Source organism: Caretta caretta, chromosome 2, assembly GCF_965140235.1.
Source record: "Caretta caretta isolate rCarCar2 chromosome 2, rCarCar1.hap1, whole genome shotgun sequence".
NCBI lineage: Eukaryota > Metazoa > Chordata > Testudines > Cheloniidae > Caretta > Caretta caretta.
In genome coordinates this window covers 30,204,283-30,223,553 of record NC_134207.1, presented here as the reverse complement: position 1 = coordinate 30,223,553, position 19,271 = coordinate 30,204,283, and the positions used below count along the sequence as shown (strand labels likewise).

General features: G+C 47.1%; 1 protein-coding gene across 3 annotated transcripts in view; it reads right to left on the bottom strand.

The window, feature by feature from the left end:
* Positions 1–19,271, bottom strand: part of CSMD3 (CUB and Sushi multiple domains 3) — a 1,179,008-nt gene that overhangs the window by 204,862 nt on the left and 954,875 nt on the right. For all 3 annotated transcript variants that reach the window (XM_048841517.2, XM_048841518.2, XM_048841519.2), the window contains 5 exons: positions 18,923–19,018; positions 17,736–17,939; positions 15,483–15,607; positions 1,558–1,654; positions 136–240 (listed from right to left, as the gene is read on the bottom strand). In XM_048841517.2, the coding sequence (XP_048697474.2) occupies positions 136–240; positions 1,558–1,654; positions 15,483–15,607; positions 17,736–17,939; positions 18,923–19,018 (627 nt within the window). The remainder of the gene's footprint in view (positions 1–135; positions 241–1,557; positions 1,655–15,482; positions 15,608–17,735; positions 17,940–18,922; positions 19,019–19,271) is intronic.

The window sequence follows — 19,271 nt, the reverse complement described above, 5'->3', positions numbered from 1 at the left end:
CTGACTTCAAAGGTATGAGTGATTGGCTCATTGTGTGCAACAGGTTGAACTTTACCCCTTCACAGCATACATGTATGTCTGAAAAATAACACCTTTCAACACACTCTTTGACTTAATCTATTGTATGTGCATTACCTGTATATTCAAGATGAAACCCAGCAGCTGAAACACTAATATCAGACTGAAAGTTTAGGTATAAGTTGTTAGATGTGCTGTTGAGCAATAGAGGAATTGTAGTTCCTGAAAAGAGAAAGCAAAATATTATTCCATTATGACGATGCTTCAAAGCAGAAATCCAGAGTTATTCATAAGTAGCTATATGATATTCTTCCAGAAAAATGTAAATAAAAAAGGCACAGAAGTTCACCGAATATACCGTATAACCAGCTAGAGGGCATCACTGTGGGAGTGTTGTTGTATACCAGTTCCTCTTAGAGATTTGATAGCATGCTCAATGTGTCACAGGCTTGGAGGAGAGAGCTGTAGTTACTAGAGCCATTTGGTTTAATCTGCAGGTTTCACCCCCACTCACACACTTTTATGAGGAAAAGGAGTATTATTTATTAAGAGTGGCATAAAAGAAAGGTGCAAATACTATAATCACTATGATCTGAACAGTTACAATTAAATATAACAAGCAATTCTTAACACATCTCCATTGCTAGTCAGCTTATTACTTGTCAATATCAAAGCACACATGGGTTTGAGGAGGATTTTGGAGGACAGAACAGTGGTCTTATAGAGTAGTTCCTGGATGACATTTAACAAAAAGGAAGGGGTGGAATGGAAGAAAGTACAACAAGGGTGTGGATGATCTAGAGAAGATAAAAGCCATACTTTAAGAGATAATGGAGATTTTTTTCAAAGAAAAATCAATGAATCAATCTGATACACAAACTCTTCTGCCAAGAAACACAGAGAGAAACACTTCTTTTGGTTCTGGACTTCTGTGCTCTTTCATTTTGTGCATTGTGACAGCTATTAAGAGTTTTCTTTTCATGAGAGGGTTGGCTGAAGGATGGGGAAATGGTGGATATTAATTGGCCATCCTTTATATTAAGCTGAAATGCATGTTTTAATTTAATGGAGAAGGCAGCCAGGGAATAGGATGGTTAACTATTTATTAAAATTTCTCTAAGATCTGTGCCCTCACAAACCCCGTTGCAGGACTGTGGACTAAATAAATAGTAACATTAAAAAAAACCCCAAAAACAAAAAAACAAAAACAGAATAGAAATACAGGAGTGTATTTTTGGAACCGAAGACCATTATTTTTCTATATGTATGAAACCACTGAATCATTACAGCAGTAGGAGATGACATCCATGGGAATATTGCATGTACTTTGAGGCCCTCTAAATTTCACTCGTAATATATTTTAAAAAATCTTTCAAGTTTTCAGCATTACGATTCAAGGCCCTGTTGGCTGGAACAAAGGCTATAACAAGTGTGAACTGTCACTTTCAGAAGAAACACAGAAAAGAACTACAAAGAGCTTTGTGTTTACAATAAAGAGCTGCATCTATAATTTACTTGGTATACACTCTCCTCACTCACCTGAATAACTTCCAAGCCTTGGAGCATTGTTGTCAGCACCATCGTAAAAGTCCAAAGAATCCCAGTTGTGCTCTGTAGCAAAACTCACAACCTGCACCTAACAATGAAAATGGAAGGCACAGAGTATGATTTAATTTACAGAAAAAAACCTGTAAATTATAGTCTGTGTCTACTTATGCCAACAGCAATCCTGTAGTTACAAGTTGTCATTTTGAATCATGCAAAAGTTGTGTAAAGCTATGCTCTTTATTGGGAGTAGAAAACCCCAGCTCCTGAAGCTAGCAAAATATGTTTCTTTGTTTTTTTTCAAATCTCTGATTCTGACTTATAAATTTTGTGACCATTAGCTAGGACAATATGTTGCCTCTGAAAGGAACCACAGAGCCTTGTGTGCAAACTGAGGACACACTATCGCTCGATGGATGATATTTGAAGACCACTGAGGGGGAAAATGGAACAAAAGGCCAGATTTATAAAGGTATTCAGGCACATAAAGACGTACATAAGAACGGACCTACTGGGTCAGAGCAAAGGTCCATCAAGGCCAGTATCCTGTTTTCTGACAGTAGCCAGTGCCAGATGCCCCAGAGGGAATGAACAGAACAGGTAATCACCAAGTGATCCATTCCCTGACACTCATTCCCAGCTTCTAGCAAACAGAGGCTAGGGACACCATCTCTGCCCATCCTGGCTAATAGTCATTGATGGACCAATACTCCATGATATATCCTCCATGATAGTTCTTGAAACCTGTTTTGGTCTTGGCCTTCACAACATCCTCTGGCAAGGAGTTCCACAGGTTGACCAATGTGTTGTGTGAAGAAATACTTCCTTTTATTTGTTTTAAATCTGCTGCCTATTAATTTCATTTGGTGATCCCTAGTTCTTGTGTTATGAGAAGTAGTAAACAACACTTCCTTATCTACTGTCTCTATACCAGTCATGATTTTACAGACCTCAATCATATCTCCCCTTAGCTGTCTCTTTTCCAAGCCGAAAAGTCCCATTCTTATTAATATGTCCTCATACGGAAGCCATTCCATACCCCTAACCATTTTTGTTGCCTTTTTCAAAACTTTTCCAATTCCAATATATCTTTTTCGAGATGGGGCAACCACATCTGCACAAAGTATTGAAGATGTGGGCGTACCATGGATTTATATAGAGGCCACGTGACATTTTCTGTCCTATTATCTATTCCTTTCTTAATTATTCCCAGCATTCTGTTCGCTTTTTTGACTGCCGCTGCACATTGGGTGGATGTTTTCAGAGAACTATCCACAATGACTGCAAGATCTCTTTCTTGTGTGGTAACAGCTAATTTAGACCCCATTATTTTATATTGTGACAGGATCAGGCCAGATGGCTACAGGAGTGTAATTTTTTTTTTTTGAAGCAAAAAAAAATTATTTGCATAACACACTTACACAAATCACCAAAGAAGATAAAACTATGCAACAAAACAAAAGCAAATGCAATGTATAACACAGCAGCCTTCAGGGGAGAGAAGTGTTCAGGCTTGCCTGGGCCCAGAGCGGGGGGGCTTCCTCGACACTCATGGTCTTCCATCCTCTCGATTTACATAGTGCCACGCCCAGTGTCACCAACTATTCCTCTCCTGAGAGTGCCCAACAAGATGGGCAAGGCTGCGCAGTGGGCAGTTTGGGGGGGGTGAGTGCACCCACGTGTAAAGGCCCCTCTTAGGTGACAGTGATGATGGTATCCACAGCGGCAATGGCTGGGGCTGGGGTCTCTCGCTCTTCCCCTCAATCAAAGGGTCAGACGGAGGGAACCGGATGGGGTCACTGAGCAGAGAACCTCAGACAACGCCCACTGCTCCTCGAAGGCGTCAAGGGAGTCGTGGACGCCGCCCAGAGGAACTCCACCCGGATACGTGAGTGTACTGAGGATCGGAAAATGGCCCTACAATCGCAGGAAGCTTCATTGGCCAACCTCCTCTCTCTGGTTTTATAGATGGCTGTTTTAGCTAGGGCTAGGAGGAGGTTAACCAGGAGATCCTGCGACTTTGTGGGGCCACGGATGGGGAGTGTGTAAACGAAAAGGTGAGGGGAAAAATGCAGCCAAAGGCATAATAAAATATTCGTGAGGAGCTGGAAAAGGGGCTGCAGCCTGGCACACTCTAAATATACGTGTGCCAGGGTTTCCCTCACCTTGCAAAAAGGGCAAGTATCTGGGATGGGGGTGAACCACGTCAAAACACGCCCGTGCTCACAGCTCCGTGAAGAAGCCGCCAACTGATGTCCCTGACGGGCCTCGGGACCAAGGTGGAATACAGGCTGGCCCACCGGGGCTGCTCACCCTCCAAAGGTGGCAGGAGGTCCTGCCACTTTGTATCGGGGCGGGACACCAGGGTGAGGGCGTGAAGGGTGTGAAGCGTGAGTGTGTATAGATGTTTCCTTGGCGTGGTTTGGAAGCTGACCGGCTGCACTTCATGCAGCCGGCTCGCAGTGAAAGGGTGAGGGGTTTGTTGGGATCTATGGGGTAGGGGCCCAATTGAAAGGTCCAGTGGGTCTGGGGTAGAGGGTGAGCGGGGTGCACCCTCGCGAAGGGCTCGGTTGAGATAAGCCCAAGCAGGGGGCATCAAAGCAGCCTTCATCTTCTGAAGTACGCGCCGGGGGGGTACGAGGTCTGGAGAGCCCCATGCGCTGAGTGAGCGTCAGGGGATCCAGCCAGTCTCCCTAGTCGTAGTCCAGGAGGTCTCCAACTCTCGTGACTTCCGCCAGGACCAAACTCTGGCGCACCGAGCGGGACTCTGCCACCTGCACATGGAGCTGCGGGTTGTGTAGCAGGGGCTCCGCGAGGAGATCTGCTCCCATGGTGGCCGTCGCGGACCTGGTCATTGAAAACAGTTTCCAGGTCCGGAGGAGGTCCTGGTAGAAGACCAGCAGCCTGGAGAGGTCTTGCGGAAAACCTCTCGGACAGAAATAAAAGAGCTGCCGGTCATATCGGAGCCCTTGGAAGCGGCGTAGGAAGGTGTGCGCCAATATGCTCCACATCAAACAACCTGCACTATAGAGGAGCCTCTGCAGGGCCTGGAGGCGGAAGACACAGACCTGAGTGTGCAGACACTTCAGGCCCTGCCCTCCTTCCTTCAGGAGTAGATGAAGAACCCCAACAGGGGTCCAGTGCATTCCTGACCAAAAGAACTCCAGAATCAATGTCCCGAGGTTGGTCAGGAAACCCAGGGCCAGGACCAGGGTGTTGAGCCGGTTCCAGAGCATGGACAGGACTAGTTGGTTAAGAACCAGCGCTCTCCCTCGGAGGGAGAGACATCGGAGTAGCCTCGTCCATTTCTGGAGCTGCTCTATCACCCCGCCTTCTAAATTTTGCTAGTTCTCCGGTGGAGAAGGGTGCGTGGCAGAAAGGTAAATGCCTAGGTAGAGCAGCGGACCCACATTACACCGGATAGTCTGAAGCGTGGGTGGGAGGGAGTTCACCTGTCACCAGTCCCCCACCGCCAAGCCAGAGCTCTTGACCCAGTTGACTCGGGCGGAGGAGGCTGCCGAATAGATGGCCTGGCAAGCCTCCACCCGCACCAAGTTGCCCGGGTCCTGGACCATGAGGAGCACGTCATCGGCGTACGCTGACAGGACCAGCTGCAGCTCCGGCTCCCACAGCACCAACCCTCTCAACCTCCTTTGGAGGAGACAGAGGAAGGGCTCGATCGCCAGAGCGTACAGCTGGCCCGAGAGGGGGCATCCCTGCCGTACTCCTTGCCCGAAGCTGACCGGTTCGGTCAGGGTCCAGTTGAGCCTAACCAGACACTCCGCGGAGGCATACAGCACCCGGAGAAAACTCACAAACTGAGGTCCAAATCCAAAAGCCTGCAAAGTGCCCAGGTGGTACCCATGGTCCACTCTATCGAAAGCCTTCTCCTGATCAAGAGACAGGAGGGCGAACGACAGACCGTCTCTATGCCCGAGTTCCAAAAGGTCTCGGACTAGAAATAGGTTGTCAAAAATGCTGTGGCTTGGGACAGTGTAGGTCTGGTCTGGGTGGATCACGTCTGCCAGCACGGACCCTAGCCGCAGCGAGATTGCTTTCGCTATGATTTTGTAGTCCGTGCTAAGGATTGAGACGGGACGCCAATTTCGTAAATCGAGGAGGTCCCCCTTCTTTGGCAACAAGGCGGGCACCGCTCGCCTGCACGAAAGAGGGAGGACCCAGCCCTGCAAAGACTCAGCCCAGACAGTGGCTAGGTCTGGGCCAAGGATGTCCCAGAACGCGCGGTAGAACTCCATGGTCAGCCCGTCCATGCCCGGAGATTTATTGGTGGGCATGCGACGGAGGGCTTCCGAGAACTCGGCCAGGGTGAGAGGCAGCTCTAGTCGGTCTCGGTCGTCCGCACTGACCGTAGGGAGTTCCTCCCACAGCACCCTGCAAGCGCCAGGATCGGTCGGATCCAGGGAGAAAAGGCTTGTGTAGAAGTCACGGGCCCTCCCACACATCTCCACCGAATCCGTGAGGGGGGTGCCATCTTCTGCTAGAAAGCAGGTTACGTGTTTTTTGGCCCCCCTCGTTTTCTCCAGGGCGTAGAAGAAGCGGGAGCCGTGATCCATCTCCCGAAGGAGGCGGATGAGGGATTAAACAAAGGCACCTCGGGCCCGATGGTCCTCGAGGGCCCGGAGCTCCTCCCGCTTCTCCCAGCACGCTCCGCAGAGGAATGGGTCCTCGGGGCTGGCGGCCAGACACCTCTCCAGCTCTAAGACCTCCCGTTCCAACTGCTCTATCGCCACATTTTTCCGTCGCCTGGTGCCCCGGGTGTAGTCACGGCAGAAGAGCTTGGCGCGCACCTTCCCTAGATCCTACCATCGCTGCGCCAAGGGAAAGGCACGCCGCTGCTCTCACCAGGCCAGCCAGAACTCCCGGAAAGACATCACGAACGCCTCATCCTCCAACAGGCTGTTGTTAAAATGCCAATAGGCCGGCCCCGGCCTCTCTGCACGGAGGGAGGCTGTTATGGTGGCTAGATGATGGTCGGAAAATGGGGCCGGCCGAATGTTGGAAGAGTGGGCTCGTGAAAGATGGAAACGTGATGAATAAATACAGTCCAACCAGGAGTGGTGTGACCGATGGGCCTCCACCAGGACAAAGGTGAACATGGAAGTGTCATCCGGGTGGTGGTCACACCAGACATCCACTAGGGAGTGATGTTCGACTATTTCTCGGAGAATGTTCACGGCAGCCGGGCTCAGCTCTGTCCCCGAGCGGACCTGCTCCTCGAGGGTGGTGTTAAAGTCCCCTCCCAGGACTAGGTACTCATGAGAATCTAGGATGCTGAGGAAGGCAGACACCCACTGATAGAATTGCGGACGCTTCGGGCTCGTTGTCGGGGCATAGATGTTAACGAGGTTGATCACGAGCCCCTCCATATAGACTCGGAGATGCAGCAGGTTGCCCAGCACGGCCTCAGTGACCCCTAGCACCACGGGCTGTAGGTCGGGGGGGAACAGGGTGTATCCTGTAAGTGAATAAATTATCACGGAAGCTGTGGACACACCAGTAGGCCGCGGCACCTTGCCTTCCTGTCCCTCTACCCTCCCTTATGAGGGCCCTTGTGGCTTGGAGGATTTGGTCAAAGTCCCCCCATCGCTGGAGAGCTGCTAGCTGTATCTTGTTGCGGGAGCCACGGGTGTCTTCTAAAAACTCCCGCAACGCTTTTTGCAGCTCATGGTGGGGTGGGGTTGTGATTTCCTGGTTATTCCCTAGTGGGGCCCTTGGTGCAGCCTCGTGGTCCACTGAGGCGGGCAGGCAGGGTGCGGATCACCGACGGGGTGTCTGACAGGCTAAATTTATTAGGTCTGTCTGAAGCCTTGGGGTAAGAGGGGGTGGCAGAGGGAAAATTGCAGCTCCTAATGGGTCATGGCAGGAAAATGCAAAGGCTGCTCCTTGGGGGGGATCCGCTAAAAAAGGGAAGGAAATAACCCCAGGGGTGGCAAAACCATTACAGGAGGAGGTGGATTGGGCAGGGACAGGGGCAGGGACAGGGGAAGAGGCGAGGTTCTGGGCTTCGGGAGGCAAGCAGCAGAAAGGAGGCGTCTCCCGATCAGATTCGAGGGTTAAGGGGGTGGGGAGGGGGCTCCCAGTGATGCCAGGTGCAGGCTCTGTGGTGGATTTGGCAGCTACAGCATCAGGTGGTGGACTACCTTCTGTAGGGTCCCTGCCCGGGAAGGCAGAGGGAGGGAGCATGGGGAAAGGGGAACTGGAGTGAGGTTGCCCAGATCGAGGTCAGCTGGCAGAAGGTCATCCTCTCCCTGGGTGACTGGGGTCAGACCTAGGGCCTCGATCTCCTCATACACGGAGGAGAGGTTGCCTTCCGCCACCCCGGGGGTCTCCACTCTGGCGACCGCCTCAACGGTCGCCTCGGGGTTCGCGGGGGTTTCGGGTGATGTCCGAGCAGAAGGGGCTTCCCCAGGGGACTCGGGGGGAGGGTCTCCTGTGGAGGGGAGATCCTACCTTCCAGTGCTATCATGTCTTCCCCACCTGACACCGGCAGATGGATCTCACTCGTGGGCAGAGCGGAAGGCTCAGTGTCAGATTGTTAGCAGTTAGGGCAGGGCTCCCTTGCTCATCTGGGCGTTGTAGGGGAGGTGTCCCTTGGGCCCGGGCAGGAGTAGCAGTGGATCGAGCAGGAGGAGAGGTGGTTTCAGGTGCCGGGCAGCCAGGGGCGTCGGCAACGAGGGAGCTGATGTCCTGCCGGGTCTCGGGGGTCTCTGGTGCCCCTCCCCGCCGGGCCAAGGGGCAGTCTCTTCGGACATGCCCCGCTGATTGGCAGAGGTAGCAATGGGCCTCTCCTGTAGAGTAGTAGACCCGGTAACGGGCTCCCTGGTAGGGGACTAGGAAGGACCCCTCGAGCGCCTCTCCATCATGTGCTGCCGGCAGCGGTAGAAGCTGCACTTGCCGGCGGAACGAGAGGATGTGACTGAGGGTGGGGTCCTTGCAGCCCAACGGGAGAGAGCTGATGAGAGAGACGGATTTCCCCAGGGTGGAGAGAGCGGGTAACAGGGCGGCATTGGGTAAAAAAGGAAGGACGGAGGTCAGGACTAGGCGGACGCCCAGGTCCTCTAGTGGCTCCAGGGGGACGAACACCCCCCCACCGTCAGGCCCTTCTCCACCACCTCCTGGGCGGCAGCCTCCGATGCTAAGAAAAAGACGACCTCCCCATATATTTTGGAGGCCGCCACAATAGCCATGGGTCTTACCACCCTCGCCAACTCCTGCACGTATGTCTCCATGTGGGGCGAGGCGGGCACCAGGAGGCCACGGACGCCATGCTTCCTGGTCATGGTGGGAAAGGGGCCCTGGCCGCTATTGATGGTAGTGGAGGGGGTGGGTGGGCGAGATGACGAGGCGGCAGGCAGGGGGGCTGCCGCCACCCAGGCATACATCCTGGGGGCTGGGGGAGGGACACTCGTAGAGCTGATGGAGGGAACAGCGGGGAGGGACGCCATGGTCAATGATGGGGCCACAGCGGTGGGGGCAGCCCCTGCCATGGAGGGCCTGGTGGTTGTAGCGGGGCCCTTTCCCTTCTTCACACCCTGGCCTTGCCGGCCAACTCCCCTCCTAGAATCTGGAGGGGCGGTGGGCGTGGCAGCGGCGGTAGTTGCCCCGGTACCTCCTGCTGCCGATGCCCCAGCGGGGGAGGTGGCAGGTGTTTTGGCAGCAGTGGTGGGGTGAGAGGCAGCTGAGGTTGTTAGAGGGGCCTCACCCCTTTCATTCCCTGCCATCATGAGTAGGGAGAGAAGGGGAGACACCAGAAGGAGGAGCGGGGAGGGGGAAGCAAATTAACCACTCCTCACTGTTGGGATGCAGGCCGGGGGTGGGCAAATGGGTCGGCCTGGACAGCGGGAGGAAACAGGAGTTGGGTTCAGGTAGCAGGGGAAAACTGTGGAGTGGACAGTCCGGGGGGAGGCGGGGCAGGGACGTGAACCCACGCGCGTTTGTCCAAAGAGTCTTGTTTGGTCGGCTGTTGTTTCTGGTCTGGACGGTGGAATCAGGGCGAGCAGCTGAATCCAGAGGCAGATGGCAAGTTGCTAGCAGGGACAGACGGCAGAGGAGCCATGACGGTTGTAGTAGTGTTGGGGGGGGCACCAATGGATGGGGGGCAGCTCCATGCCACACCCCCTGTGCCCCTACAAATGCAGTCAAGACACAGTCAAAACCTCCCCCCACACGAGAGTACAGTTCAATAGTTACTCAATCTTAAGGCCCCCTCCACGATGGTTTGTAGCTTCCCTGGGCGGTTTCTCTGTCGGCTGTCTTCTCTCCCGGGCTTTGTGTAGCATTCCAGAAATGCCGGACAGGTAAGAGAAATTTCTCTCAGCCGGGTATGGATCCACAAACAAATAGCAAACGGTTTGGTCTGGGGGCTTCCACTCCCCTCCTCTGGGGAGCAGCTCGGCAGTTCCCCAACTCCGGGGGTTTCAGCTGGAGCAGTAGCAGCGTCTGAGGGCAGGTGTGGTGGGGCTGGCAGCTAGCTGGCAGCCAACCAGCACTCAAACGGCAGCAGAAAAACAGCAAAAAAAACCAAAACGAAGGAAAAGCGTCTGGCCCGATCGGGGGCAGGGGGAAGCTGAAGCAGGGGCAAAAAGTAAGGAAAGCCCAGGCCAGGGGGCTATAGGAGAGGAAAAGAAAGCAGATAGATTAGCAGCAAGCTAAGAAGATTCCTTTTCCCTTGGTAAGGGAGCAGGGAAGGTTTCAGAACAATCAGGAACCTTCTGGAGACAATTAAGACAGGCTGATTAGAACACCTGCAGCCAATCAAGAAGCTGTTAGAATCAATTAAGGCAGGCTAATCAGGGCACCTGGGTTCTAAAAAGGAGCTCACTTCAGTTTTTGGTGTGCGTGTGAGCAGCTGGGAGCAAGAGGCACTAGGAGCTGAGAGTGAGAATGCGGACTGTTGGAGGACTGAGGTGTACAAGCATTATCAGACACCAGGAGGAAGGTCCTATGGTGAGGAAAAAGAAGGTGTTGGGAGGAATCATAGAATATCAGGGTTGGAAGGGACCTTAGGAGGTCATCTAGTCAACCCCCTGCTCAAAGCAGGACCAATCCCCAATTTTTGCCCCAGATCCCTAAATGGCCCCCTCAAGGATTGAACTCACAACCCTGGGTTTAGCAGGCCAGTGCTCAAAGCACTGAGCTATCCGTGTCCCCCCCCCCCATGGGGAAGTAGCCCAGGGTGTTGCAGCTGTCGCACAGCTGTTCCAGGAGGCACTCTAGACAGCTGCATTCCACAGGGCCCTGGGCTGGAACCTGGAGTAGAGGGCGGGCCTGGTTTCCCCCCAAATCCTTCCAACTCCTGGTCAGACACAGGAGGAGTCGACCTGGACTGTGGGTTCAGAAAAACGGCCAAGCTGAGGGTTGCTGTGAAGCTCCAAGCCGAGCAAATCCTCCAATAAGCGCAAGACCCACCAAGGTAGAGCAGGAGCTTTGTCACAATATGTATAGTTAGGATTATGTTTTCCAATGTGCATCACTTTGCATTTATCAGCATTGAATTTCATCTGCCATTTTGTTGCCCAGTCACCCAGTTTTGAGAAATCCTACTGTAGCTCTTCACAGTCTGCCTGGGTCTTAATTTGGCATCATCTGCAAATTTTGCCACCTCACTGTTTACCCCTTTTTCCAGATCATTTATGAATATGTTGAATAGGACTGGTCTCAGAACAGACCCTTGGGGGACACCACATTCTGAAAACTGACCATTTATACCTACCCTTTGTTTCCTATCTTTTAACCAGTTACCAATCCATGAGGGCACCTTCCCTCTTATCCCATTGCATCTTACTTTGTGTAAGAGCCTTTGGTGCAGGACTTGTCAAAGGCTTTCTGAAAATCTAAATACACTATATCCATTGGATCCCCTTGGTCCATATATCTGTTGATCCCCTCAAAGAATTCTAGTAGATTGGTGAGGCATCATTTCCCTCTACTAAAACCACATTGACTCTTCCTCAACAAATTATGTTAATCTATATGTCTGACAATATTGTTCTTTATTATAGTATCAATCAGTTTTCCTGGTACTAAAGTCAGGCTTACAGGCCTGTAATTGCCGGGATCACTTCTGGAGCCCTTTTTAAAAATTGGTGTCACATTAGCTATCCTCCAGTCATCTGGTAGAGAAGCTGATTTAAACGACAGGTTACAGACTACAGTTACTAATTCTGCAATTTCACATTTGAGTTCCTTCAGAACTGTTGGGTGAATACCATCTGGACCTGGTGACTTATTGCTGTTTAATTTATCAATTTGTTCCAAAACCTCCTCTAAGGATACCTCAATCTGGGAGAGTTCCTCAGATCTGTCACCTAAAAAGAATGGCTCAGGTTTGGGAATCTCCCTCACATCCTCAGCCGTGAAGACCGATGCAAAGAATTCATTTACTTTCTCCACAATGGCCTTATCATCCTTGAGAAGTTCCTTTAGCACTGTGATCGTCCAGTGGGCCCACTGGTTGTTTAGCAGGCTTCCTGCTTCTGATATACTTAAAAGAAAATTTGCTATTACTTTTTGAGTCTTTGGGTAACTGTTCTTCAAATTGTTTTTTTGGCCTTTGACAGGTGTCTAGTGGGATTTTTAAATTCCCCCCTTCTGTGGCTTCAAAAGTGTGGTCCAGCAGGGAAAAGAAAACCCCTGGCATCTTTTAAGGAGCTGCCCTAGAGCTGGTTGGAAATTTTCTGAGAAAACATTATTTTATATCAGACTTGTCAAAACCTTTCAACAAACTTTCACCAAAAGACAGGCAGGATCCCAACCCTCTCGTTTCCTGCCCGCTCATCTACCAAGCTGCTGAGGAACCCAGGCTTCCAGGGTTGGCCAGCTCCGGGGCAGCCCTGCCATACAAATTGCCCGGGGGCTGGAGACTCCAGCGCTTCTAGGCTCCCTGCCACAGAACCAGAATGAAAGCTCTGAGATTCCCAGCCTGAGACAGGGTCCTCAGGGTTTCTATGCCCCTTGTTATGCAGCAGGGAGCCTGACAGCCCTGGAAACCCTAAAAGCCCCAGTTTGAGTTGGAGCTCCAGTTTGAGCTGGAGCTCTCAGGGCTTCAAGACTCCCAAAGCTGACCATGACTCCCCAGGCTTCCCCAACATGGGGGGACCCGCTGGGGTACCCCACCTTCCTGAATGAGAACAAAAATGGTTTTCAAAATGTTAGAATTTCCCATTGAATTGAAATTCCAAGTTTCATCCAGCTTTATGTAACACCCCCTTGTGGGCATTCACCCCTTGTGGGACACAAGGGGTAGCAAATCCTATTGGCTCCAGCTCACTTAATGGGAAGGTTTATAAAACATGTCCCCAGTCCTGCATGGCAGGAAAAATTACAAGGGGGCAGTAGGGAAGCCATAGAATCATAGAATATCAGGGTTGGAAGGGACCTCAGGAGGTCATCTAGTCCAACCCCCTGCTCAAAGCAGGAACAATCCCCAATTAAATCATCCCAGCTAGGGCTTTGTCAAGCCTGACCTTAAAAACTTCTAAGGAAGGAGATTCTACCACCTCCCTAGGTAACGCATTCCAGTGTTTCACCACCCTCCTAGTGAAAAAGTTTTTCCTAATATCCAACCTAAACCTCCCCCCACTGCAACTTGAGACAATTATTCCTTGTCCTGTCCTCTTCTACCACTGAGAATAGTCTAGAACCATCCTCTCTGGAACCACCTCGCAGGTAGTTGAAAGCAGCTATCAAATCCCCCCTCATTCTTCTCTTCTGCAGACTAAACAATCCCAGTTCCCTCAGCCTCTCCTCATAAGTCATGTGTTACAGACCCCTAATCATTTTTGTTGCCCTTCACCGGACTCTCTCCAATTTATCCACATCCTTCTTGTAGTGTGGGGCCCAAAACTGGACACAGTACTCCAGATGAAGCCTCACCAATGTCAAATAGAGGGGGACGATCACGTCCCTCGATCTGCTCGCTATGCCCCTACTTATACATCCCAAAATGCCATTGGCCTTCTTGGCAACAAGGGCACACTGCTGACTCATATCCAGCTTCTCGTCCACTGTCACCCCTAGGTCCCTTTCCGCAGAACTGCTGCCTAGCCATTCGGTCCCTAGTCTGTAGCTGTGCATTGGGTTCTTCCGTCCTAAGTGCAGGACCCTGCACTTATCCTTATTGAACCTCATCAGATTTCTTTTGGCTCAATCCTCCAATTTGTCTAGGTCCCTCTGTATCCTATCCCTGCCCTCCAGCCTATCTACCACTCCTCCTAGTTTAGTATCATCCGCAAATTTGCTGAGAGTGCAATCCACACCATCCTCCAGATCATTTATGAAGATATTGAACAAAACCGGCCCCAGGACCGACCTCTGGGGCACTCCACTTGACACCGGCTGCCAATTAGACATGGAGCCACTGATCACTGCCCATTGAGCCCGACAATCTAGCCAACTTTCTACCTGCCTTATAGTGCATTCATCCAGTCCATACTTCTTTAACTTGCTGACAAGAATACTGTGGGAGACCGTGTCAAAAGCTTTGCTAAAGTCAAGAAACAATATATCCACTGCTTTCCCTTCATCCACAGAACCAGTAATCTCATCATAAAAGGCGATTAGATTAGTCAGGCATGACCTTTCCTTGGTGAATCCATGCTGACTGTTCCTGATCACTTTCCTCTCATGTAAGTGCTTCAGGATTGATTCTTTGAGGACCTGCTCCATGATTTTTCCGGGGACTGAGGTGAGGCTGACTGGCCTGTAGTTCCCAGGATCCTCCTTCTTCCCTTTTTTAAAGATTGGCACTACATTAGCCTTTTTCCAGTCATCCGGGACTTCTCCCGTTCGCCACGAGTTTTCAAAGATAATGGCCAATGGCTCTGCAATCACAGCCGCCTTCCATGGTTACACATGGTCATGCCTCCCCTGACTCTCATAGAGTCATAAGCAGGATATTAGACTAGATGGAGCTCTGATCTGATCTGGTAATTCCTATATTCTTCTACCAAGTACAACATTTTTTCTAGTCAAGTTGTTGGAAATCCAATAATTAGCTTGTACACTAGTGATGCTATTATTATTCATACAATAGTTTATTCCTTTTTTAAAATCTTAAAAAGAGAATTGCCTCCTTAATTATATACTTGCTTTTTAACTTTCTCTTGTACATATTAAACATGTTGCTTTTTCATCTAATTTGTGTTCTTTGTTCTTAAATTATAGGACACAATAAATAGTCTCATATTTGGCTTTTTCTATACTATTCAGTAATTTAGGGCTTCTCAAACTTCATTGCTCTGCGACTCCCTTCTGACAACAAAAATTGGTACACGAGCCCAGAATGGGGGACCGAAGCCCGAGCCCTACCGCCCCAGGGAGGGAGGCCAAGGCATAGCCCAAGCCCAAACCCAACCCAGCGCCCCACCACCCTGGGCGGGGAGCCTGTAACCTGAACCCTGCTGCCCAAGGCTCAGGTTACAGGCATAAGAATTTTTCATTACTTTCAATATGCTTTGGATCAGGCCCATATTGTAGTAAGTTTATAACTATAGATTTATTTTTGCACAACAGAGAGACTTTTTTTAAGGAAAATCTGCATATCCCACTTCAGAATGTAGTCCAGATATTTTTTACTCATGACAAGAAAATATAGTTATATTTGTAAAACACAACTTCAATTTCTATAGTCTGCAACAAATCATTTTGACTTACTGAAATAATATATTGCCAATCATAAATGTTCCAGCAACAAGGTCTTTTGGGAAAAGGGTGTAGCTACATCTTTTCAGATTCCTCCACCCATTATATTTAAAAAGAATTGTGTAACAAATTCCATTGTGACAGTTGTTAATTGCTTGGTAAAATGTTTATGAATCAATTATCTTTTCATGCTGTCATCTCTGCAAAGATCAACTTCAAACCTATGATGATAACAAGGCAGTTATATATATTCTTACTTGAATTCCAGCTCCCTCTGGCACTGTGATCTTCCACACACAATTCAGATTGTTGTCATAAGGCTCAGGGTAACCAGGAGACAAAATGGTCCCTTTGCGCTTTGTTAAAATTCCACCACAAGGTACTGGAAGGAAATGCATTGAGCAAAAAAAGAAGTTTGACACAGCACTGCTTTAGAACTGAGAAAAGATGTAATAAAAGCTAACACAATGATCAGTATACTAGAGATGCAAACTCTTGTAAAGTGATACTATATTTTGAAATTCATGTTGGCCTCAGGAAAATAAAACTCTACCTTATACTTCAAATTCTATTTTTAAATTACTTGAAAAGAATATATATATTTAAAAAGTTGCTATCTACCAGACAAAATCATGTTCACATCCCTCAGACATGGTCACTTGAATTTTAACAAAGTGAAATCAGCTTGAATGTGTCCTACTAATCTTATAAAAATAAAATAAACATTGTTACTTATTAATAATGAACTTTAAATAGTTATATTTGATCTAAATATATAAGGGGAAAGCACTTGGCATAAAAATGAGGTTTTGATCAATGCTACTACTTTACTACTACAATGCCACAGTAACTAATTTAATTCTAATACTGGAGGGCTTCTATTCCAACTCCCAAGCTATTACATTTGCTTATGTGAGTAATCTCATTGCAGTCCATGGATTTACTTATGTTAGTACAGAAACTCATGTGTTTGCAAGATAGCACGCATAATACCCGGGCCCAAAGATTAATAAAATAAGTAAGTCACAGGAATTCAATAGTGCAAACTGTTGGTTCTTGATGCTCAGCATGAATGAAAACATTGCTCAAGTTACTTGATTCTCTAACAAGAGCAAATAAAAGAATGTTACAGCTTAATCTAGATACAGGTATTCTGCTGGTATTTTAAAAGCTTAAAGAAAAGATTGACGAGATGTTTTATCTTTACTATTAGAAGCCAATACATTATTCCTGTGCAACATTATCAACTCCTTGAGCTGATTTCATTAGATACAAATACGAGGATTTAGAGAAAATATAGAAGAACACAATTTATCTCAGTAATGAATACATTAGCTATATTTTGTACTGCACATAATTGATAGAATCTGTCGGACACTACATTGATAAACTAAAGGTCAGTGTCACTTAAACTGTTTAAATAATTACCGGTAAAAGCCGGAGCAGACAGAATGATTGATGTCTGATATCTGTAAGGAAACACTGAAGCATTCACTCGAGAGTTAAGGCAATTTAATATGGTCATGTCTTGCACTTCAATTATTAAACTGATTTAGTTCAATGCAATTTTCAACTCATACATATTTTATGACCTTTACTGGCACACTGATATGTGCACATGAGGAGTCATTGATACTTTTGGCCTGTAATTCTTTCTCATTTCAAGTTGTTTAAAGTCAGACAGTGTTCTCTTTCACATAGCTAAACGGTGCATTAGTACAGCAATAGAATATTGCAACCAGTGACCAAAAAAACCCACTGTCACCAATTGAGTTTATTCTATATCAAAATTGAAGTAAATACATAACCTAAAAAAAAAAAATGTTGCAATCTGCAGTGCTGAATTTGGTCCAATGGGCCAGATCCTCAGTTAGTGAAAATGTGCATAGGTCTATGGATGTCAATGGTTTTATACTGTTTTATACCAGCTGAGAATCTTCTCCAATGATCTAACCTGGAAAAAAATGCATTCTTTCTGACCTACTACAGAACATTGGTGTAACTACTTCTAAGTCCTTAATAAAGTAGTTCTTCTGGCAACAGCATACAATTTCTTGTCAGAGTTCCCAAGTGAGAGCATTTTAGTCTTGCAGGAAGTCAGGGTAACTTCTGAATCTTGATTAATGAGTAGTCATGCACTGACATTGATGTAAGTCTAAAAGAAGCTGATATATAATTTATAGCTGCAGGATATGTACTGTCATGTAGCTACTGAAATGTCAAAGCAAGGTTGGGCTAGAAAGGGAAGATGAAAAGTGAAGGATTCATGACCTCATTTAGACTAAGTTAATATTGTGTTAACGTATTACTTTGCTGAATGAGAGGCCTTCTGGCATACTTTCTATGTTCAGGGCAGTGGGTGGGTAGTGTGAGCGCAAGCCAGAAAATCAGAACAAAAATAAGCAGTAAGAAGGTAGAGGATGGGAGAAAAGGAGTGGATTCAGACTTAAGATAACATTCTTCATTGTAGGCAGTAATTAGACCCATACAAAAATGTAGCCTTTACTCACCGACACATGTGGGGAGGGAATCATTCCACTGTGCCAAAGTATTCGGTACTGAATCACATCTAATTGCTGTTGATCCATAGAGAATGTATCCGGGATTACACTCAAAAAGAACCAGTGAACCAACTGAAAATTCATTTCCAATCCTTTTTCCAAATCTTGGTTCAGGCACAGAGCTGCACTGTGTCGCACTTGTTCTTGGAACAGCTGCATACATGAAAACGATTGTGGATTCTTAATTTTATATTTGGTAGAGAAACGGAGATTTTCAAATGCAGGTGTCTAAAATTACTTGAAAAACATTCAGTTGTGTTGTCAGTTAAGAAGATTTCCATAATCCCCAAATGAATCTTCAAAAATAAGGATTCCGTGCTTTTAAATCCAAATGAAATTACTATTCAGATTAGTATAAACATTGATATACTTTGCAGGTTTACAACCACATTATAGTATCTATTCTGAGACCTTCCTAAAATGGCACTGAAATTGTATACTTTGTAATGAAATATTCAGCTAACACACAGTTTCAAAACAGTATTGCTTTTTTGGTTAGATTTTTGCATTTAGTGACTACAGGTTTAAAATTGTGAGTGCTGCTGGTCAGATTGGAATTCAAATCCTCTGAAAAAATGAACTAGAGGAACAAGTGTTGACATGTAATCATTTCAGTGTCTGATCCTTAAAAAGATGAGTAATGTACATCAACTGAAGCATCTTAATAATAGCAAGTTTACTGATTCAGCGTAGGGTAATACCATTTCCAGTTATTTATATTTAAATGGAAGGATAAATCGGGTTGAGCAGCAGACTGAAAATCAGTCCATCAGATAAACAAAAATAGAAAGACTTGGTTTTCTTAACTGGTTTCTCAAATCTGGAAACCTTTCTTATGCTTCCCAAATATCTGATTTTATTTTTAAAGAATATTTAAAATCATGTATTATTGAGGATGCCAATAACAAATAAAAGGATTTTTAATACAAAAATGGAGGGAAATTATACATCTACAGCAGTTTAATATTTTCCATCACATTCCAGGCCTGCTCATCCCCAGTAATGTCTCGGTTTAATCAAATACATTTGTCAAAATCATACTTAAAATATTAGTATAATTCATTTATAAAGAAAATATGGAGGGATTAATGCACAGAATTAATTGAAGCATTTTTCCAGACTATTGTGTTACTTACCTTGATATACGAAGTGAAATCCTTTAGCTGTTACTGGACCCACTGAAGTAAATCTAATTGTGATTTGATTACCTGAGCTCAGTGGAAGGGATTCGCCTACTCAAACAAAACAAACAGTGAATTATCATAAACCATTTTCAGTAACTAAACTCAACAACCGCAAAATATACTCTGCTTGAATTTAATTTATGAGCCATATACTATAAACTTTACTATTAGTCTAACATTGTTCATCTTACATTCCTGTAAGAGTTAGAGCCTGATTCTCATCTCACATGAGTGGTATTTCTTCTGATTAAAAATCAAGTCTCTAAATCTTTAAAACCTTACTGACATGCACATAAATCTA